Source organism: Helianthus annuus, chromosome 13, assembly GCF_002127325.2.
Source record: "Helianthus annuus cultivar XRQ/B chromosome 13, HanXRQr2.0-SUNRISE, whole genome shotgun sequence".
NCBI classification, from domain to species: domain Eukaryota; kingdom Viridiplantae; phylum Streptophyta; class Magnoliopsida; order Asterales; family Asteraceae; genus Helianthus; species Helianthus annuus.
In genome coordinates, this window is record NC_035445.2 from 164,464,705 (window position 1) to 164,488,754 (window position 24,050).

The following is a 24,050-nucleotide window of genomic DNA, read 5'->3' on the forward strand; positions in this document are numbered from 1 at the left end:
GCAAATGTAACTAAACATAATAACAATAATGAATAAGAAAAACCAGAAAGGCGTGTTACGAGTTCATAATGGCGTTTTGGTTTACCTTATTCGTAAGAAACAAGCGATCCAAATCTGTTTGTTTAGTATTTGGTAAACAAGCGATCCAATATGGTTTCAAATGGAAGGAAATGAATGTCAATGATGAAAAAAATAACAAACTGGAAATTGAAGTCTGTTTTAAATTTTTATTATTAAGTTAATACTATCTATAGCATGAGAGAGGGGTATTTTAAGATATCCAAAAAATAAGAATTTTTCCCCACTTTATTTATAGAAAGACCCCTAAAATGAGGGTAGTTTAGTCTTTTAAACACTATTTATTTTTTAGCCCCTAAACTTATTACACTTAAATCCTTAAGATTTTAACAAAATTATAGATAATTAGTTACAATTCACCAATCCGCAACAAACTTATAATTTTTTTTACATATTCTTGACATATCTTATAAACTATACTATTTAAAAAAAATCCAAAGATAGCATAACGACCTACATAATTTTGTCGACGTTTCGATAGTTGTCTTGTTCAATATCGACGTACGGATTAAAAGGTACAAGTCGATAATGCTTTAATGTACAAGTAATTAATACTTGTGATCTAATGCGCCTAATCTACAAAGATGTGTCCTTCTATGCAAACAAAAATAAAAAGAATTAAAAGTACCGTAACATAAAATGAAGATATTATGTGTCACATTTTATTTTATTAAAATTGCATAATATCTGTACTTAGATATATCTTATAAAAATTTCAAACTAACTACAACAAACTTCCTAAATAAAGGGATTACAAATCTAAAATTAAACTCTAATACACTTCTATAGTTACTATTATAAATACATAGCAGGACACCCCTATTTCTATTGCTAAAAAAAGTTAAAAAATGGATCCAGTTCTGAATTTAATTGTTGCGAAAAACCAAGCATGTGAGATTGAAAATTCTAAGGTCAGTTCTGTTATATAGCAACAGTGAATAAGACCCCCCGTAACGGGGCGTTTTTTTTAAAAAAAATTGAAAAAAAACGCTCAATAACGCCGGATTCGCCATTACACGGGGCGTTTCCGGGCGTTTTTTTTGAAAAAATTTGTTTTTGGCGTGATTTTTAAAACGCTGAAGAATGTTGAACGGACCAATCCCAACGGCTAGTTGTTAACGGCTACTTTTTATTTATTTTTTTTTTATTTCCCCCTATATATATATATATACCCTCAATCATTTTCAACTCAAAAAATCACAAAAACTCTCTAAAAAATACAAGAATTTTATAAAAACTTGATGGATTCTCCTAGTTCTTCCTCCATGCTAAACTATTGCTATCACGAGTTTTTTGCGGATGGCGATGGTTCAACCGATGAGGAGGTTGAGCAAGAGGCGGTTACGGGTGCTTGTAAACTAGCGATGAGATATGCCGAGCATTGTCGTCGCCCACAAGCCAAAAAAGGTAAAAGAGGTTATATTGAACGAGACCGACGCGGGGCACACGATCGTTTGATGAAAGATTATTTTGATGAGGAGCCGACATATTCGAACGAAATGTTTAGACGTCGTTTCCGAATGAGTAAGCGGTTATTTCTACGTATAGTCCACGACTTGGAAGCCAACTACGATTTTTTTAAACAAAAATCGGATGCGAGAGGGGAACTTGGATTTACCGGTATCCAAAAGTGTACCTCGGCGTTACGAATCCTTGCTTATGGAAACACTACCGACATCAATGACGAGTATCTAAAAATGGGGGAGAAAACAACGAGAGATAGCTTGGAGCATTTTTGTCGCGGTAAAATTCCTATACTTTACACTTTTATTTTTTTTGTCTATGTTTACAATTTCTTTAATTTTTTTTTTGTGACTATTTTTTTTTTTTATAAAGGTATAATTGATGTGTACGGTGCGCGTTATCTTAGAACGCCTACATGGGAGGACCTTCAAAAGATCTACGAGGTACATAATGCCGAGCATGGTTTGCCTGGTATGATCGGGAGCATAGATTGCATGCATTGGCGTTGGGATAACTGCCCGACTGCATGGCGAGGCCAACACACACGTGGTGACCAAAAAGGACCCACTATTATTCTTCAGGCGGTTGCTTCACAGGACCTTTGGGTTTGGTCTGCTTACTTTGGCGTGGTCGGGTCATGCAATGATATCAATGTTTTTGAACAATCTCCGCTGTTAGAGGAGTGGATTTCTGGCAAAGCTCCTAAAGCGTCGTTTTACGCAAATGGAAACTACTACCCTCATGGATATTATTTGAGCGACGGAATATATCCTAGGTATTCGATTTTCGTGAAGACGTATAGTGATCCTTTTGATGAAAAAAGAGCATATTTTAAAAAGGTTCAAGAGTCTTCACGAAAAGACATTGAGAGATGCTTTGGGGTTCTTAAACAACGCTGGCATTATTTGAGAAATCCTTGTCGTGCTTGGAGCAAGCAAAAAATGAGAGATGCTATGTACGCGTGTATAATCATGCACAACATGATTTTGGAAGACGAAGGAAAGGCAAGATGCCAGAATTATGTGCCACAAGCCGTTCAAGAGGAGCATCCACAGGCGTCAATGGAAGAAAGAGTGAATAATGCGCGAGAGTTGCGTTACGAACCGTACCATTCCCAGTTAATGGTTGATTTACTACACCACGCATGGTCGGTTCGGTATGTACCACCGGAGGGAGAGGAGGAAACGGAGGACGAGGGTGAAGAAAGCGAAGATGAAAACTAGTGTTTTTTTTTTTAATTCGGATTTTAATTTTTTTATTTGTAGTATTTTTTTTTATTTAACCGGATTTTATGTTTTTTATTTCTAGTATTGTATTTTTTTTTTATTTAATAAAGTATTTAAAGTTTAAAAAAAAATTGGGAAATGATTGCATGGGCATTATTTGAATAATGCCCCACTACACCATTTTATGGTATAATGCCCCTTGCTGACTGGGCTGCCACATGGCGCAAAACGCCCCATGGTGGGGGCATTATAATGCTTAACCATTACGCATGGTCTAACTATTTTCTTTTATTTACTTTAATGTGAATGTTAACTTATTTGATTTTTCAGATTCAGTTGCATGATGAACATGCCAATTTAAACAGCCCATTTGTGGAAAAAAGCTTTTAAAGTATTGATTTTGCTGTTTTTTAAGTATTATTTTTGCGTATATATTTCATATTAACATGTTCGTTATGTTATTACATGTGTGTTTTATTGTAGGATGATGGTGATAAAAGTGTTGATATTATTTCTTATAGTGCAATGTTTAGTCCATGCAAGTCTAATCTTCAACGAGAATTTAGTGAAGATGTAATTTTAAGGTTTATTTAATTTTTTTTTAACTTTTGTATTCATTTTTTGTCCTTTTTAAGGATCGAAAGTTTGAGACTCAAAGAAGAGATCCAAGAGACTCTCTGAATGGAAATGGAGTGAGGTTATTAATTTAGACGATTCTGAGGATAATGACAAAGAAGAGGAATTTGAAGATACTGCCGATTCAAACACAAACCAGAAAACCCGATTAAAAATACCTTGAGTGTCAATTCAGAAGCGGAACAGATTTCATGCAGTCTAATATGAAATCTATCAAGTGTTTTTATGTTTTTTTTTCATTTTCAGCTGTTATTTTTTATCTAGACGTATGAATAAAATTTATTTTATATTTGAACTTTATTTTTGGTGTTAATATAATGCAGTTATTGACCATATTAATAAAGTTCAAAATAAAGTTAGTATCCTAAATTACAAGTCAGCTAAAATTATATAAGTTAATATCCTAAAGTTGCAATAAATAGATATTGCACTTAGATATAGTCAAGCTAAAATTATAAAATATTGCAGTTATTCTTGGATAATAATATAATAATTTGTATTTCTGAATTAAAAAATAAAGTAATAAACTTTAAAGCTAAACAAAAAAAACTAAACTTACTATGATATAAAGTTAACAAAGATATAAACTCTTAACATTCTGTTTTTTACAAAAGTTGTTTTTAAAATTTTATAAAAATATAAATTTTTTATATATAAAAAAACGAAATTTAACAATTAAAGTTAAAGGTGTAAAACGTACTTACGAGTCAACTACTATTTTTTATTTTTATAAAAACAAAAAGTTTAAACTTAAAGTTTATTGGATGAGTACCATGTGGATATTTAAAAAAAGTTATGAACTTTAAAGAATAAAATTATAAACTTTATTATTTAACCAACAAAATAAACTTACTTTACAACTATAACAACTTATCTTTTATTTTTTGTCATTTGATTATCGTTTATTTTTATAAAAATGAAACTTTAAATGTGTAAAACAGTTTTTACTTTATTTATAAACAACACATTGTTTTTATAAAAAATAATTATTTTATAAACATTTTTTGTAACAAGTAATATAAATAAAATACTCCAGAAATTTACAATCTTTATTAAATAAATACTAAATTGTGTTGCAAATTTTTAGGAATTATAAGTCCAACTATATTGTTATAGATAATATTAGTCAGTTTCAAAGGAATTTTTTCACCAACTTGACTAGATACATAGTAGATTCTGTTACATATTTTTAGGGATTATAAGTTAAAAGTAGACTCATATAGATAAAATTAGTTAGGAACTAAAAATCTGAACTTAGTATGCTATAAAGTTAATAAAGATATAAACTACATCCTATTTTTTATAAAAACATTTCTTGAAATTTTATAAAAATATAATTTTTATATCTGTAAAAAAAACGAAAGTTAACAATTTAAGTTAAAGCTCTAAAACGTACTTACGAGTCAAATACTATTTTTTATTTTTATAAAAACGATAATTTTAAACTTAAAGTTTATTGGATGAGTACTATGTGGATATTTAAAAAAAGTTATGAACTTTAAAGAATAGAATTATACTTCATAATTTAACCAATAAAATAAACATACTTTACAGTTATAACAACTTAATTTTTTTTGTTGTCTTTTGATTATTAATTTTTATTAAAAAACAATATTTTTTTATCTTTTGATTATTAATTTTTATAAAAAACCAAAACTTTACATATGTGTAACATTAATGACATATATCCACCACAATAATGTTATCATAAATATTATACGAATAAGAAAACTATCAGAAACGAGTGCCGCAATCCAAAGTGTCGCCCCGCCGCATCACGCGGGTACCCTACTAGTAATTATATACGTATAATTCCAAATTCATAGTTATCAAAGCAGAATCAAAAGTTAGCACCTAAATATTTTTTGATAAAGTTATACTTATTATACTTATTATATGTTGTATTATATATCCTTAAAAGGGTTAGCTATGGGGTTAAAAGTCTATAAAGTGGTCGACAAGATTGAAAACGTGAGAGCGAATCAACATTATGAATAGAAAAAAAATTCCCACTCCAATCATCCTATGGGGTATTCAGATTTATTTTTTTTAATATTATATATATATTTTTTACAACGGATAATAAATAGTAACTTTATTTTTAAAATAATATATAGCTTTTTATTATTTCTTCTTTAATATATTATAGTAATGTATTTATTATATTTACTTTTAATAACATATTTTTCTTTTTTTTCATAATTTAAAACCATATATATCATTTACCATTTTTTTAATAATTTTTTTTCTTTTTTAGAACATATATTAATTTTATATATATTTTTTACGAAAGATAATGAATAGTAATTTTATTTTTAAAATAATATATAACTTTTTATTATTTAATATATTATAATATTTTATTATTATATTTGCTTTTAATAACATATTTTTTCTTAAAGTAAACTGCCATTTTGGTCCCTGTGGTTTGGGCACTTTTACCATTTTAGTCCAAATCTCAAACTTTTAAATCTGGGTCACTGTGGTTTTACTTTTATTGTCATTTTAGTCCAAAATTTAAAAACCCCCTTTTTTATACTATTGCAACCTGCATATTTTGTCTTTTTGTTCGGGGGCAATTTTGTCCAACTGATTTTAATTTAACATATTAATAATTAATAAACTGAATTAAATATATATAATTCCTTTATACCCTAATAAATATACATTTACATTTACAGATCATAATCGTCCCCCCAAATCATCAACCCCCCCCCCCCCATCATCTTCCCCCAAATTATTGCCGACATCTTGCCAAGACCTTTAGGGTTCTACAATTCAACACACAGAAGAAAACAGAACATAACAAAAAACCCCTAATTTCTGATTCAGATGCAGCTGCATCAGCTTCTTCATCTTGTTTATCAATTTTAGAAAAAAAAAAACCCTAATTTCCTGATTCAGATGCGGAGCCACCGGCTTCGGCGGAGCTACCAGCGTCGTAACGGCAGCAAAAGCCTCACCAGGCTCCGCCAACGGCACACTACTACCGTTCGACAACGAATCAGCCACCGGCCACGCTTTAACATTCGTCGGAACAATCGGCGGCATCCCGTAAGGTATCGTCAGAGATTTCACAAGGCTTGAAAGTGCAAATACTCTTTGTCACAAATAGAAAGTGCAAATACCAATTCTTATATTACAGTGATTAATGAACATTCGTCGGAACATTTCCCGATGTGAGTAGAATGTTTATTTCACTCCGATGCATATACATGATGACATGTCCGTAGCTTACACGGCAAGGCGTCAACGCAACGGTCAACACACTCGCTCTTCCTTCCTCCGGTCATCTCCCTGACCACCGTCACTCAGGCGAGTCATTCGTATAATCAGAAGTTATTATGAGTTTATAGTCTAACGGGGGTTTGATCCAGATGTATTTAATTTGGGGGGATGATTTGGGGGGTGATGATTTGGAGGAAGATGATGATTAGTAATTGTTAGGGTATAAAGGAATTATATATATTTAATTTAGTTTATTAATTATTAATATGTTAAATTAAAATCAGTTGGACAAAATTGCCTCTGAACAAAAAGACAAAATAGACAGGTTGTAACAGTCAAAAAAGAGGGTTTTGAATTTTGGACTAAAATGACAATAAAAGTGAAAACCACAGGGACCCAAATTTAAAAAGTTTGAGATTTAGACTAAAATGGCAAAAGTGTCAAACCACAAGAACCAAAATGGCAATTTACTCTTTTTCTTATTTTAAAACCATATATATACTTTACCATTTTTTTATAATTCTTTTTTTCTTTTGATCCTTCTTTAATAATTTACGTTTATAACTTTTATTTTTCTAAAAACTTAGGTACGTAGTTGTGCTTTATTTTTTCACTTGACATTACGTTATAAGTTTTGTTAAAAATGAAAGTTGTAATCAAAATAAATTATTTATTTGGTATCATAAAACGGTACAATGATAAACTAAACCGTTCTAATAGTTTGTCTTTCTAAACAATATGTTTTATTTTTAAATCACTGTTTTTTTACATTATTATTTGTTCAGTTCGGCGTAAAAAAACTAGTAAGGATAAAAAGGTAAATTTATACTTATTTAAATGAAATCATTAATGTCATGCAGCTAGAATGAATAGTAGAGACTATAGTCGTAATTTCTTATACTTAGTTCTTAAGGACAAACTAGAATTACGACCCGCCGCAATGCGGCGGGGATTCTTTAGTTATAACTAAGTCGATTTAGGACCCGCACGTTATGTTGAACCTGTCAAACGGGAAAAAATAGACGATGTAAAAACGTTCAGCCACACATGGACGTTGCGTCATGTCAACTCGCAAAATTTAGAACAAAACGTAAAAACGTTGAACCAAAGACGCACGTTGCAATGTGTTAAGTCACAAAATTTAGAACGAAGTATAAAGCGAAAAATTTGCGGAAAACGAAAACTATAAAGAACCAAAGTTGTAAGTAAAAAAAGTTATGAGGATAGATTGCAAAAGATAAAAAGTTTTGGGTTAAAAGTAAGAAAAAACAAATAGTTTTGGGTTAAAAGTAATGTATGAAATATTTTTGGGTGAAAAGTAAAAAAATCATTTTTTTTTTAAAAAACCCCCAAAGCCAAGGTCACAACAACATGCATAACCATTTTTTCTTTGAAAAAACACCCCAGCGTTGTGGCGGGGAACATAAAACCGTGTCAAATAGCATCAATGTCATACCATTGCCAGAGACCACCAACACTGAATTTGCGGTGAAAAAATTAAACTGAAACGTAAAATATAGAAAATAATAACTAAGTCGTTTTAGGACCCGCAGACGAACTTGTCAAACATGAAAAAATAGAGGACGTAAAACGTTGAACTACAGACGTACATTGCATCTTATTAACTCGCAAAACTTAGAACGAAGCATAAAAATGTTGAACCACACACGCACGTTTCGCCGTGTTAACTTGCAAAATTTAGAACGAAGCGTAAAACGAAAAATTTGCGGAATATGAAAAGTACAGGAGACGAAAGTTGAAAGTAAAAAAGTTATTTTAAACCGAAAAGATAAAAAGTTTGGGTTAAAAGTTATAACCCAAATAGTTTTGGGTTAAAAGTTATACATCAAATGCTTTTGGACTAAATGTATAAAATCAACTTTTTTTTTGGAAAACTCCCCAAACATAATGTACAACTTCTAATGCACAAAAAAGTTCATAATTTATAATGTATAATGCTAAATTTTGACGTATTATAGAGACTATTGACGTAATAAACTCTATTATAAAATGTTAACATTTCAATATAAAACATCCTAGTCAAAGTTTTTACATCTATCCACTAAAAACTAAAAATTATCGTATTTTAACGAATTTTGAAGTTGAAATAATTTCTTAAATGTTTATTTATTTATTCATATACTACATATATATTACACTAAGAATCTTTTTAGACTTTCAAATTTGATCAAATCCGAAGAATTAACACGTTCCATAAAATATATAATGTATACAAAATACTAAAATATACATACTATAAGTATATAACATGTACAAATATTTGAAGAAATTGAACAATAATACATTCATACATGATGTCCATTGTCCTAGAACCGGAGGCATATCATAAATCTGTTTCAACAACCACACTTTCTCTATAGAATTTTGATCGAAATTTGATTCCACAATTTGATTGAACTTTGTTGATAAAACAAGTACATGTACGCCAAGATATTTTTTATGCTCCACCATTAATTAAAGAGTTTCTTTGTGATTAGAGCATGTCGTATGATTTGTAATAATTTTATAAGTTATGTTATATATATACTAATTTTGAATTAAAGCCTTTCATTTTTAGAGACTAAAACCATTATTTAGTGGAGATAGGGTTGATCTGGTTGATAATTTGTTGGCTTTTAACACATGTGAGCATGGTTGTAAAACAAGGTTTCCAAGGCCGAGTACTCCCCGAATAGTCGCTACAAGGCAGGCTGTCGAGGCGACTTTCTTTAACTCCGCCTAATTACTCGGAGTTGGTCAAACGAGGTCAACCTCAGCCAGAATTGGATCTAGTAGGTCAACTCGGGCCTAGTTTGCCTTAAATAATAATATAACATAATTTCTATGCCTATCATATTAAAGAATGAATATCATTTTCACGTATTTTGTTATAAATACTAGTAAATTTATGTTATTTGACATATATTTAATCTCCAAAAAGTAATTTCTTTATAATTTAACATGTCCGAGTACTCCCCGAGTACTCTCCGCGTAGACCGAGTACTCTCAACTCCCCGGTCGACCGACTGGTGAGCGCCTAGCGACTTTTGCAACCATGCATATAAGAGTGAAAGATTAGACGGTTTGTGGTTTTTTTATAGTGCATTTGATGTTTATCGTATTTTACGTGTTGTTGACAATGTAACATATTAACATAACGGCATTAAGAAGGATGATTACTTTTTTCGTTTACAGTAAACAAGAGACATGCCCACGAGATTAGTAACAAACTCGCTAAAAATTTATGGTCGTTAAAACTTACGTATATAACTTGATTATGATAGATGAAGATTAGGTATAAGTTGGACCCAAACATATCATCATGACCTAATCTGGACATTAGAAAGCGTAAGAAAAAAGAGAAAGCTTTGTTATTAATTCGTTGTGGTATTTAGTTACCTTATTCAAGTGAAACAATCTAAATATGTTGTTACAAATGTAACAAAAGAACACCAATATAATGAACAAACTAATGAAATGGGAATTAGAGTCCAATAATATAATTTACGATTAAAATAATGTTCTATAGGCCTGCTCAATGCCAGAATCAGAGTAATCAAACAAGAATTGAGAATACTCGTGTAACACCCAAATTTATTTTTTCAAACGTGTATCAAAAACAAACTCAAAACGATGGATGTGTGACATATGTCAAGAGTTAGAAATTAGAGGGGTTATAGTGTAAGTGATTTTAAAGTAGAGGCATTACGTTTGAACAAACTCAAAACGATGGATGTGTGACATATGTCAAGAGTTAGAAATTAGAGGGGTTATAGTGTAAGTGATTTTAAAGTAGAGGCATTACGTTTGAGTTATCAGTTTTTTTCTTGAAAGGCTTGAGTTATCAGTTGTATGTGAGTTTGTGCTACACTTCCGTTTTAAGATAGCCTTCTTAGATTTGAAATTTTTATGCTTTATCATAAATTTAATCATATGCTACAAGGTTTGAGTAGCATGTGTTAGCATAAACATGTATCATGGACTTGATCCTTAACTCCTTGTTACATCAAGGGGTGTTTGTTTTTTGTGAAAAATATTTTTGGACCTCTTATGTCTGTCCTACGCAGACCACGTGCAGACGTTTGAGTCTGTAGTGTTTTTGTTTTTTGGAAGTGATTTCATTAAAAAAGTCTTCTGGACCTCTTCCTCGCTCAGATCAGGATTCACCTCTTCTAGGCCTCTTCTCATCCCACGTACAGAGACCATAAACACTTCACATAAACCACACACACGTACAGAGACCATAAATCGGAAGATTCATAGCAGAATCGTTAGCAATGGCGTCACACATGAGCATAGGGGAATCACACAGAAGAATAACGGAGTATCTGAATCGATTCGTTGACGTCATTTTGTATCAAGACGGAACTTCTCTTAAAAACCTACTTTATCTATCGTTTGAATCACCGTCATTTATCGCACTCGCCGATGCCCTAAATATCTTCTAAGTTTCAATTAGTTATTAACTTTTAGTTTTCATTGATTGTTATGTGGATTTCGATGTTTGTTAGGGTTTATGTATTGTTTTAGTTTCATTTCAGATAATGATGTATTGAATAGAGTATTTGGTGCTAAAAAGGAATTCAGTTAGCAGTTATGAGTGAAATTGGAATTAGACTGGATTAATGTGCTTCTATATAATTTATACTTGTGTAATTTATTCAAAGGTACTTGTTGCAAATTGTAGAACTGTTTAATTTCATTCCAGATGATGAGTGAATTTGGAATTGGTGCACTTAGCAGTTATGAGTGAATTTGGTGTTAAAACAAACAGTCTTTTTCTTGCAGACTGCAGAGGTTTGGTCCACCTCTTCAGCTGCAAATGTCTGCAGATTTGGTCCGCAGACTGCAGACGTTTTACCTCTGAAAAAACAAACAACACCCAAGTCTCTTTTTCACGCCACAAGAGCCAATATCGAGTCAAACTAGGTTTTATCCAATGTTTTCAAAACCGACGGACTGGTTGGAGCGGGAACTTGGCATGGAATGGGTGAACCGGGTGGTCTGGCCAGATTTTGATTTTTTTTTTCAATTTTGTTTTCAATTTTTTTAATTTCCTCTTCAAACTTGCATTTTTCTAATCATTTATTACTCAACACTTTATATTTTATTTATTTAAACTTTCATATACTTATTAGAATTGCAGATCCATACCAAACCATAAAGTATATTCATATTTTGTTTTGTAATAGACATGTTTATGTAGTTTTAAATTTATATTATTTATGATGTCACCAGGTTCTTGAATTCAGTCCAACCAATGAACCGATAAAGGGACCGGTTCTTAAGATAATTAAACATTTGATTTTAATTGAAAAATAGTTGATTTTATATGTATTTATAATTATATATCATACAAAATAATAATAAATAGTAGTACCTTTAAATATAAATTGTATTTCATTTCATACTCAAACATAACATGTCAAACATTAGTTTTGATAATTATACTTTGAAATCACATCATTTTAAATTATAAGTAGAGAATAAACACAATTTTAAATTATAAGTAGAGAATAAATTCATGAAATAGAGTCATTTATACTTATTTCTAACTATAAATCACTTAAGTTTCAATATTATTATTTAATTTTTAATAAAATTGCATAAATCAACCTTTATGTTTCATCAAAAAAAAAAAATGCAGATCATATCTTTCACTTTGAAATCGATCAAAACCAACTTTTATGTTCATATTTTGATACAGGGTCAACTTTTACTACTAACACAGTTAGATTTCTTGGTTAAATTAGGGTATTATGGTCTTTTCTTATTTTGTCATTACAATTTATATATTTGTTTTTTTTTATAAAAACTAGGGGTGTTTTACACGACTCAAAAACACGACACGAACCTAACACGAAATTCGTGGGTTTAGGTTTACTCTAAACGGATTCGGGGCAGTTTCAGGTTGAACCCGCAAACCGTTTAGCTAAATGGGTCATGTTCGGGTTAACCTGGCCGGGTTACGATATGTTTTATATTATAAATTAAACTAGATATTCTACCCGCCACAATGCGGCGGGGGCGTAAAACTGTGCCGAATAGCACCAATACTACACCATCGCCATGGACAACCAATACTGAAGTTACGGTGTATTAATGTAAAGAAATTAGACTGCAATGTAAAACATAGAAAATAATAACTAAGTCGATTTAGGACCCCGCACGTTGTAACGAACCTGTCAAATAGGGAAAAGATAGACGACGTAAAAACGTTGAACCACACACGCACGTTGAGCCGTGTTAACTCACAAAATCTAGTACGATGCGTAAAACGAAATGTTAAAACGTTGAACCACACACACGTTACGCCGTGTTAACTCGCAAAATTTAAAACGAAAAATCAGCGAAATATGAAAAGTGTGGGGACCAAAGTTGAAAGTACAAAAGTTGTAAGGTTGAATTGCAAGAAATGAAAACTTTTTGTGTTATAAGTAGAAAAACAAATAGTTTTGGATTAAAAATGAAACATCAGTTTTTTTTTAAAACCCCCCTAAACATAAGGTACACACCTATATGCATACAAATGTTGTTTATTTATAGTTTGTTAATTGGATGTGTATTGCGTGTCTTAATTAAAACTTTAAAAAAGAAATTAACATAAAATTTTATAATTTAAATGTAATTGTATTATAAACACTTGTGTGTTATTTAGTAAAATTTAATTTTAATATATTAATTTGTTGAAAAAGATTAAAAAGTTGAAAATTTCGGGTTGAATAGGTCGTGTTCGGGTCAACTCTCAAATATTTGGGTCGTGTTCGGATTCATATGTATGAGACATTTTTTGGGTTTGAGTTCGTCTAAAATTTTCAGGTTCGGGTCGGATTGAACCCGCCAACCCACGAACACGACCCGTTTAGCTAAAATCATGTAACTGAATTACTGAAATTTTATTCAGGCGATGTATGTCTCATCAAGGTTTGATCATTCAGGTTGGTATACAAATCATGTAACTGAAATTTTATTCTGTGTTATAATCTCAGTTAAATCAGATTTGGTGAAATCTTACTTGAATAAAATTTTAGATATTGACAACAGGAATTTACTTAATTTAAATCAAATATGGTATGTTCAGTATACATGAAATGTTTATGGTGGGCTTAACAACCTTCCTTAAATTCGAACCATACCAGGCTTCTAACGTTAAAACAATAGTCGGTGCAACTATTAAAATAAGAGTTAAATGCCATTTTAGTCCCTGTGGTTTGGGCCCATTTTGCCAGTTTAGTCCAAATGTTTCATTTTTAACCTGTGGGTCCAAAAAGGTTTCACAGTTGCCATTTTAGTCCACTAGGTTAACTTCATCCATTTTTTCTGTTAACGAGAAGGCCAATTCGATCATTTTATATGGCTGAATTGCCCTTTTAGTTAATAGAATTACATACAAAATGACCAAATTGGCATTCTCGTTAACAGAAAAAATGGATGAAGTTAATCAAGTGGACTAAAATGGCAACTGTGAAACTTTTTGGACCCACAGGTTAAAAATGAAACCTTTAGACTAAACTGGGAAAATGGCCCAAACCACAGGGACTAAAATGGCATTTAACTCTTAAAATAATATATCCTGAACAAACCTTGAGGTTATATACAATGTGCGAGATTTGGCAGCCAGAGGTTAGAAAATGACTCTATGCTATCACACAATTGACAATTCTATATGCAACAACTTGGTGAGATTTGATAGCTGAAGGTCAGAAAATGATTCAATGGTTTGACAGTCGGTTATGGTCAAAGAGGTGAGGTGAATGGAGTTATTACACTGCGGGAAAATTAAAATTTACCCAGCCTCCCCAATCCAAATCACCCCTCTTGGCTCGATGTTTCACCCACAGAAAAGTTATCGCCTGAATTCCCCGAATATGCCATCGATGTTTACCGTTTCCTGCTAAAAATGACTTCATTCTGAGCCTTCCATATCATCCGGACCAAAGCCAAGATGATTACCCTTAGGGGAGTGGGAGTGGTCACTAGTGATGAAATTCCATCACTCACAAATAGGGGTGTTAATTTCTCACACGACCCGAAAACACGACACGAACCTAACACGAAATTCGCGGGTTTAGGTTTAGTCTAAAAGGGTTCGGGTCAGTTTCAGGTTGAACCCGCGAACCCGTTTAGCTAAATGGGTCAGGTTCGGGTCAACCAAGTCAGGTTGGCGGGTTGACCCGTTTAACCTCTTTATATTATGTTATATTTTTTTTCAATATGTCTTATGTTATAAATTAAATTGGGTGTGTATTTTATGCCATGATTATAACTTTAAAAGAGAAACTCATATACATTTTTACAAATTAAATGTAATTTTATTATATACATTTGTGTTTTTAAAGTAGATTTTAATTTAATATATTAATTTGTGGCAAAAAAATAAAAAAAAATTTGAGTTGAACGGGTCGTGTTCGGGTCAACCCACGAATATTCGGGTCGGGTTCGGGTTCATATGCATGACAATTTTCGGGTTCAGGTTCATGTAAAATTTTCGGGTTCGGGTCGGGTTGAACCTGCCAACCCGCGAACACGACCCGTTTAGCACCCCTACTCACAAACATCCAATCATATTCCGCCATGTCAGCAACCACTATTCTATCACTCACAAACATTCTTTAGTGGCGGTGGTCATCACCAGTGATGGAATTCCAACGTACAAGTATTAATACACAACGTACAAGTCATACACATACAATCAACAATGTTCAACGCGTGATAAAATCCACGCGTTATAACTATCACTCGTTATAAATATGGTGGCGGCGGTGTTCGTGATAGTTTCACGAGTGATGGATTGTTTATAACGGACCACCCCCAGTGGCCTTATACAGTTTCTTTTCCTTTCCGCCATATTCAAGTTCTTATGTATGGAGTAGATCCTGAACACTAAAGGCGAAGATGTTAGGGATATTACACCAAGTACATACCTTTTGCCATGTGATCGCCGCAACAAGCATGAAAGTTAAAAAGATGGTCCGTGTCTTCATCACCGCATAATCTAAATAATGTCAAACCTCAGAGAATGTTACTTTTTTGCAACCCCTTGAGCGTGGGGAAGCGATCTTGTTCCATTCGCCACCCAAGTAGACGCGGTTCTGAGAATTCTCATACCTTGTTCGAACTCGAAAAAATAGGCCCTTACATAATGTTTTATTATTATTTGAAAAAATCAAATTAATATTGGACTCAATAGAGGAACCAATACCCCCGATTCATATACAAACCGATACCTGATTGTCGTTGTCCTAAGGCTACACCCATTGGTGACTTTTAAGATGGGTTGGTTGCCAAAAAGTGAAAAAAAATAAATTAAAAAAAAAACATATTCAGCCACGACCAAGTTAAGCCAACAACCTTGGTTGTTGATTTTTTTATTATTTTAATAATGCCACATGTTGCCTTATGATTGGTTCTTTTATAATTATGTTTTTCATTTTAGTTTTATAACAAATTAATTCTAGCTAAAACATGATTTTCTTTAATAACTTTTTAGTATTTAATTATTAAAAAATCCGAAAACACAGTGTTGTTTAACTTTTTTTTGTGAACATATCGATATAAATTTTATCAAAAACCGAGTTCATTCAAAAAAATATATATTTTTAATTAATTTTTTTTATAAAAAACACAGTGTCATTTTTATTAACTGTGTTTGATGAATGTACGTGTTTTTTATTAAAAAAAATCTTATATTGTTGTTATTTATTTTGCTTTTAAAACAAATCGGTTTCAAATCAAAATATTAATTGTAATTATTTTTAACACATTTATGGATAAATAATAAGCATAAAAATATATATTTAATAAAAAATGTTTTAAAGGTTGGATTATGAATGTGAGTAAAAGATTGGGGTAGGTTGAGTTGTATAGGTGAAAGAAAGAGAAATTAGTTTTTTATTAAAAGGTTAGGTTGAAGAAGGTTGTGAATGGAGTGCAGATTAACAAGATCAATCGACTATATCAACATTTTTCATTCATTGTAATCCAATAGTTCCAAAACATTAAAACAATAAAACCAACGAAAAAAACATCTTAAGCTCTCTCACCCCTAATCCTCCTAGCAAGCTGCATATCTTTAGGCATAATGGTAACCCTCTTCGCATGAATCGCACAAAGATTCGTGTCCTCAAACAACCCAACAAGATAAGCTTCAGAAGCTTCTTGTAAAGCAGCAACAGCAGAGCTTTGGAACCTCAAATCAGTCTTGAAATCCTGAGCAATCTCCCTCACCAACCTCTGAAATGGGAGCTTCCTGATCAAGAGTTCAGTGCTCTTCTGGTACTTCCTGATCTCCCTCAATGCAACGGTTCCGGGCCTGAATCTGTGGGGTTTCTTCACTCCTCCGGTCGCCGGAGCTGACTTTCTTGCTGCCTTGGTGGCCAGTTGCTTACGTGGAGCCTTTCCACCGGTGGATTTTCTAGCGGTTTGTTTGGTACGGGCCATTTTGAGCAGTGTTTGATTGTGTAAAGAAGATGATTTGTTGAGTGGATGTGAGGGTGGTATTTATAGGTGAAATACTGAAAAATTTTGAGGGTTTTGGGGGGGGGGGGGGGGGGGGGGGAAGAGGTGAGGCGTTGGATCGAGTTTGATTGGACGGTGGTTAACAGTGAGGAGGTTAAGGATCGGGATCCGCTTTGTGTTCTTTTGGCCAATGAGATTGCAGCTTTTGAAGAGGTATATATGTATCTCGAATCTCGATTCATCCGTTGGTTTATTTTGTTATTTTTCTTTTCTAAATTTAAAATTTGGTTTTTATACTGTACCGGATTTGATTCAGAAATTGTTTAACACGGTGTATCGGATGGTTTAAGTGTTTAACCATATGTACCAGGCAGTTTAACCGGTACAACCGCCGGTTTTAACCGGCTTTTAAAACATTGCTTTGAAGATATGAATATTCAATTTCAACCTGTTGATTTTCTGCCTGCGCGTTGCGGCGGGGATCCAACATCTGAAAAGCGTGTGCCGGCAACGGCGAGCAGATACCGAATTTGGTCCCTGAAGTTTGGTCATTTTTGTCACTTTAGTCCAAAACTTAAACCTTTTGCATCTGGGTCCCTGTGGTTTCAGTTTTATTGCCATTTTGGTCCAAAAATGAAATCAGGTCATATTTGTCTTATAAAATCCAGCAATTTTGTCCTTTTCCCCAGGGGCAAATCAAGTTATATTTGTCTTATAAAATCTTATATTTATTTATAAAAAAAGAAATAACCATTTTGCCCATGAGGAAAAGGATAAAATAGCAGGATTTTATAAGACAAATATGACCTGATTTCATTTTTGGACCAAAATACCAATAAAACTGAAACTACAGGGACCCAGATGCAAAAGGTTTGAGTTTTGGAGTAAAGTGACTAAACCACAGGGACCAAAATGGCAGTTTAGTATGTTCACTCCTAATAAATAAATGCGTGAATTCACAAGTTCACTATTTTAAGAAAGACTTTATTATTATTTTTTTTTGAACGGCAAAATAATCCTTTAAATGAGCTACTGACGAAATTCACCAAATCGGTATACACTCGTTTCCGAACTGGGGAAACCCTCACCTAGAGCAGAAACCCGTGAACACTCGCCCAAAGGCACGACAGTGTAGTGATGTAAAACCCATTCAGTTCAATGATCAAACTAGCGATCTCCGCCTACTCGCCTAGTCTCCCATCATCACCAGGTGCCGCTGAAAACTAACAGGGAGAAGCAGGAATTGAACTTGTGTCTCTTGGAAACCTAAGTCTCTCCCTTACCACTCCACCACAAGCTCATTGGCTAAGAAAGACTTTATTAATCTGACATATTTATTCTAAATAAATAAGTAATTAGTTGCGGCACGCATTATAATTTTATAAGCTTCATTCATATTCTAATCATTGATTTAAAAAAGAAAGTTAATTTTAGTCGTATCTTATCTTAAAATATCCTCTCATAATTCTAAAATATTTATTACTAACTATTTAATATTTTTTTAATTAAATTGTAACACATATGTTTCTAACCTAGTAATAATTTAATAAAAGTGTTAATTGATTATTAAACACCTCAATAAGATATAAGTTAACCTTTTATTTTGTTGTTTTGTTTTAAAAAACAAAAGCAATATCATTAGTATCTTATATTAATTCTTAATAGTTAAAAAGACAAATTTTGGCTACTGAATATCTATATAAAAACATTGCATCTTTGAGATAAACATGAATATGTGTTTGTATTCTGTTGTGAATAGATATTACATAACAGGTTTGGGCCTAAACTCGCCCCTTTTTTGTAGTTTGGTCTCAAACCAGTTTGGTCTAAAATGGGAACCAGTTTTAGGGTTGAAAACTCCAACCCCACCCAAACTGATTTGAATCGAGTTCAAAACCAGTTTTAGCATTTAAACCATTTTATCAGTTTTTTTAGGTGGGCTCAAACCAATTCGGGTTGGAACCAATTCTCAACACAAAAATAACAAACCTGTATCAAACCACCGGGTCGGATTGGACCCAAACCGGTTTTTTTACCAGATCGGGTTTGGGTAGGTTTCTGATGGGTTGCCGGAGCTCCTACAGGTTCTGTCCAACTTGTTGGACCATTTTATTGGGCTGCTTGATTCAGTAAGATGGGCCTAGCCCGGTTTACAACATATTCATTTATCATCATTTGGGTTAGATGAATTGGTAAAGAAATATTATTACTAATAGTTATTAATTCATAGCAAAGTTTATTCATTTAGGAGTTTTTTGGTTAAATTTTCTTTTTGTTTTTTTTTGAGCTTTTTCCTTATTTTTTTAACTTAGTTAAAGTTACTTTTAAATTTCTTATTTATAAGTGATTTTTAACGGTTTAATAGTATTTAATTACAATTCGGTACTTTTATCCGATCCATTTTGACCAACCCTCTATACTAACAAGCACATTTTTTCGCTCCCATACGAAAATTCCTATATTCGCCACTAATCAAATCATCATCATCATCAAACTCAGTAAATCCCACCAATAGCAAAGCAAAAGTGGGGTCTGAGGAGGGTAAGATGTAGACAGCCTTACCTCTACCCCGTATGAATAGAGAGGCTACTTCCAGTGAGACCTCCGGCTCGATAGTAGTTTTGCATCAAGCTTGGACATAAGGCAAATAACACTCAGCAATCGGGACAAAGACCGATTAGTGCATGTACCCTTTTGTCTTTCAGCTATCAACGCCACCACATGATGCATGATTAACCGTCCTCAGCTTTTAACGTTATTTTCACGAAATTAGTAAAATAACGTTAAAATTAGGGGTGTTTGGCCTAGCTTTTATTTTTTTGGCTTATGCTTATATTTTAAAGTAGCTTATGCTTATTTTCTTTCATTTGATAAGCTATTTTTAAGTGTTTGGATTAGCTTATATTCTACAAGTTGATAATTAATAATTAATCTTTAGTTGTTTGTTAAGTTATTTTTGTATTATGGGAAGGGGTATAATATCATTATGTGTAATGAGTAAAAAAACATCTTCTTCAAATAAGCTTATTCAAATAAGCTAAAAACCATGTTCCCATAAGCTTCTTAAAATTAGCTTATATAAGCTAATAAGCATAAGCTTAAAAAGCTAAACCAAACACCCATTAGTGCTTATTTTATAAAAAAAAACTAAAAAAGCTATAAGCTTAGATAAAAAAGCTAGGCCAAACACCCCCTTAGTGCACTTTCACTTTTGCCCCCCGATGACCCACAAATATATACATTATATACGCATACCGCAAGCGGGGCGTAGCCACTAATCAAATCTAAAGAACAAATTAAAATGACTTTAAGGGGTTGTATTATGGTTCAAGCTGCTGCAAATTTAGGAGAACTTTAAGAAAATCATTTCTAGTTTCACAAATAGAGAACCTTTAGATAAATTACAAAGCCAGAGTGACAACTTTATTGTTAACTAAATATACAAGTATAATTGATCATATCTGTCTATGTGTATGCTTTATATATCAAACTGAATAATCTCAAGATTAACATGTATCTTGCCTCAACATTAACATAATCCTAAACCTATCGGCGACGATGACGAAAATTATATTCTCTAGAACCTGAAGTGGAAATTGAAGTCACCATGGCATGTTCAGAGAGCATATAGTCATGGTCTTCCGGTTCATCTTCGGGTAAATCCGAGTCAACCCATGAAGACCAGTCAACATCACTATCATCATCATTGTATAACATGTGTTTATTTCCTTGCATTACATTAACCGTCTGAATTAGTGATTGTAGCATATGATAGTTCAACGTCTCATAGTCTCTGCATATATTCGAAAAGCAACAAGTTAAAATATAAAGTTTGTGAATTGTAATACAGGGTAGGGATCCTGTACATTAATCCAGAAGTGTGAGAAGTGTATTATAACATTATATATAACACTATATAACACCATATAAACACCATATAACACCATGTAACACTATGTAACACTATGTAACACTATATAACACTATATAACAAATATAACACTATAGTTTGTCTGATAACATGTCTATGATAGATGTAGAGTGTTGTATAGTGTTATATGGTGTTATATGGTGTTACATATTGTTATACGGTGTTTATATGGTGTTATATAGTGTTATATATAGTGTTACAATACACTTCTCATACTTCTGAATTAATGTACACTATCCCTACCCAATACATATGATATATGGAGTTAAAGTGATATTTACCTGTATGTGTAAACGGAATACAAAAGTTAAAATATAACGGTAATCTATTTATATGGAGCGTTGTTTTCATAATCTATAACTGCAAAGGAAGTAACCACTGTTTTAAAAAAATATAACGGTAATCTATTTATAGAAACAAAGTCTATTATTTCAAAATTTAAATTTAAAATAATGATTGACTTCAAAATTTAAAATTTAAAATCTGAAAATCAAATCATTAATATCCAATCCCGTAAATCAAGTAAACTTATTAGGAAAGTCTAACCTTTCGAATTTAAATTCAATTTACAGATTCGAAATTTAAAATCAAACACATTAATGGAAAACTTTCAAATTTAGATTTAAAATAATAATTGACTTCGTAATTGTAAATTTAAAATCAAACAAAATAATGGTTTACTTCAAAATTTAAATTTAAAATAATGATTGATTTTAAAATTTAAAATTTAAAAATCAAATCACTAAGAAAACATACCAAAAATATAGGATTATATTCCTCAATCAACTTTAACAATGAATGAGAGTTGTTTTTAGGATCCATGACTGCAAAGGAAGTACCATTGTTTTAAAAAATATATAATGGTAATATATTTTTAAAAACAAAGTCTATTTACAGAAACCGAATCATAACTCCGAATACAAAAATCATCTTTAACAACAGTAATCTGTTTATAGAAACAAAAACAACTTTAAAAATGAAATTAAAGGCATCTTTAAAGAATTAACAACTAACTAAATACAAAAATTATAACTAAATGACTCACGATAAATCATCATCAATAATTTTAAGACATTGACATATGGAAGTTGTTCTCCCCACAATAAGGTTGCAAAATCATACGGTATTTCCTTTCAATCTAAACAAAAAAAAAACATATAAGTTGCAATAACTTATTGTGTGCACAAAACTGAAAACTTAAGAAACATACAAAAAATATAGGATCATAGTCCCCAATCAACTTTAATAACGAAGGAGCGTTGTTTTCATGATCCATAACTGCAATGGAAGTAACCACTGTTTTAAAAAAATATAACGGTAATCTATTTATAGAAACAAAGTCTATTTACATAAACCGAATCATAATTTCGAATACAAAATCATCTTTAACAACACTAATCTATTTATAGAAACAAAAACAGATTTAAAAAGAAATTAAAGACATCTTTAAAGAATTAACAATTAACTAAATACAAAAATTATAACTAAATACAAAAAACTATGACTCACAAAACAAACCATAAGAACTTCAAAAGATAATCACATAAAATTTCAAATTAACACCTAAAGACAAAAATAAAAAAGAAAGACTATATATATCAAAAAACAAACAACACCAACAAAACTGAACTAACCTGTTTTTGGTCGACGAACAATTCGAAAAATATAGGATCATAGTCCTCAATCAACTTTAACAACGAAGGAACGCTGTTTTCATGATCCATAACTGCAAAGGAAGTAACCATTGTTTAAAAAAAATATAACGGTAATCTATTTATAGAAACAAAGTCTATTTACAGAAAACCGAATCATAATTTCGAATACAAAAATCATCTTTAACAACACTAATCTATTTATAGAAACAAAAACAGATTTAAAAAGAAATTAAAGACATATTTAAAGAATTAAAAACTAATTAAATACAAAAATTATAACTAAATACAAAAAATTATAACTCACAAAACAAACCATAAGAACTTCAAAAGATAATCACATAAAATTTCAAATTAACGCCTAAAGACAAAAATAAAAAAGAAAGACTATACATATCAAAAAACAAACAACACCAACAAAACTGAACTAACCCGTTTTGGTCGACGAACAATTCGAGTCCAATTGTCACAAAAGATTGAGGGTTTACAATGAGAAAAACAAACCATAAAACATTCAGAACATATGTTATTAATTTTTGAAAAAAAAATACCGAACAGAAAGGATAAAATCAAACCTACACAAACTTAAAAAAAAGAAAACAACTATAACATTTAACTAACCTCTGTTGTTTCACGAATGATCGGAGTCCGATTTTATCCAAGATTTAGGGTTCCACATGAAAAACAAAATCAACAAAAATCAGTAACTTTGATAAATGTAGATGATGATAATAAAACCTCTAATCTTGATTTTGTTTGCAAAAAAAACAAAAAGATAAATGTTCAATCGCTTGATTAAAGATACACAATAGATAAACAACAAATTAAAACAACATACCTTCAATTTTTATGATCAGATCTACAAAGTTTAGGACAAAGAAGAAGTTAATAGCATTCGACACATTCTTTATAAAATCAAGTTTCTATAGAATTGAATAACATAAATAAAGCAGATTTAGGATCGATTATGTAGATTACAATCGTAAAACAAAGAAATCGGAAATAATAAAATCAAAAACATAGAAACATACCTCTGATTGGTTAATAGGATTGATTTGTGTGAAGAAGATGATGTTGCAGAGGTTTGGCTATGGTTTGGAATTGAGGATCTTGGTGGTGGCGATAGGAGAGATAATGCAACTTAGTTTTTTAGGGTTTGTAAAGTGTGTGCAAGAAGAATGAGAAAAAAAGGAAAATATATACTATGACCCGAATTCAAAAAACCCGACCCAAAACAATTCGGATCCCGCCTTTTTTTTCTTGGAATCGTGATTGTAGAAAGCAAAATGGGATTTCTCTCCTAAACCAAATTGCCACATCAGCCTAGATGGCCAAAGACAAAGGCCACATAGCCCAAATCCATCTCATTTATATATA

The 24,050-nt window shown here is 31.7% G+C and overlaps 2 protein-coding genes across 2 annotated transcripts; one reads left to right on the forward strand and one right to left on the reverse strand.

The window, feature by feature from the left end:
• Window positions 1-1,319: 1,319 nt before the first annotated feature.
• LOC110902279 lies at window positions 1,320-3,158 on the forward strand. The gene is made up of 3 exons (XM_035982449.1): window positions 1,320-1,821; window positions 1,915-2,147; window positions 3,099-3,158. The coding sequence occupies exons 1-3, from the start codon at window positions 1,320-1,322 to the stop codon at window positions 3,156-3,158; spliced, it is 795 nt and encodes a 264-aa protein (XP_035838342.1).
• A 13,409-nt stretch (window positions 3,159-16,567) lies between these two features.
• On the reverse strand, window positions 16,568-17,105 carry LOC110900228 (histone H3.2). Its single transcript, XM_022147135.2, has one exon. It carries the CDS (start codon window positions 17,070-17,072, stop codon window positions 16,662-16,664), a length of 411 nt encoding a protein of 136 aa, XP_022002827.1. The 5' UTR covers window positions 17,073-17,105; the 3' UTR covers window positions 16,568-16,661.
• Window positions 17,106-24,050: the final 6,945 nt, after the last annotated feature.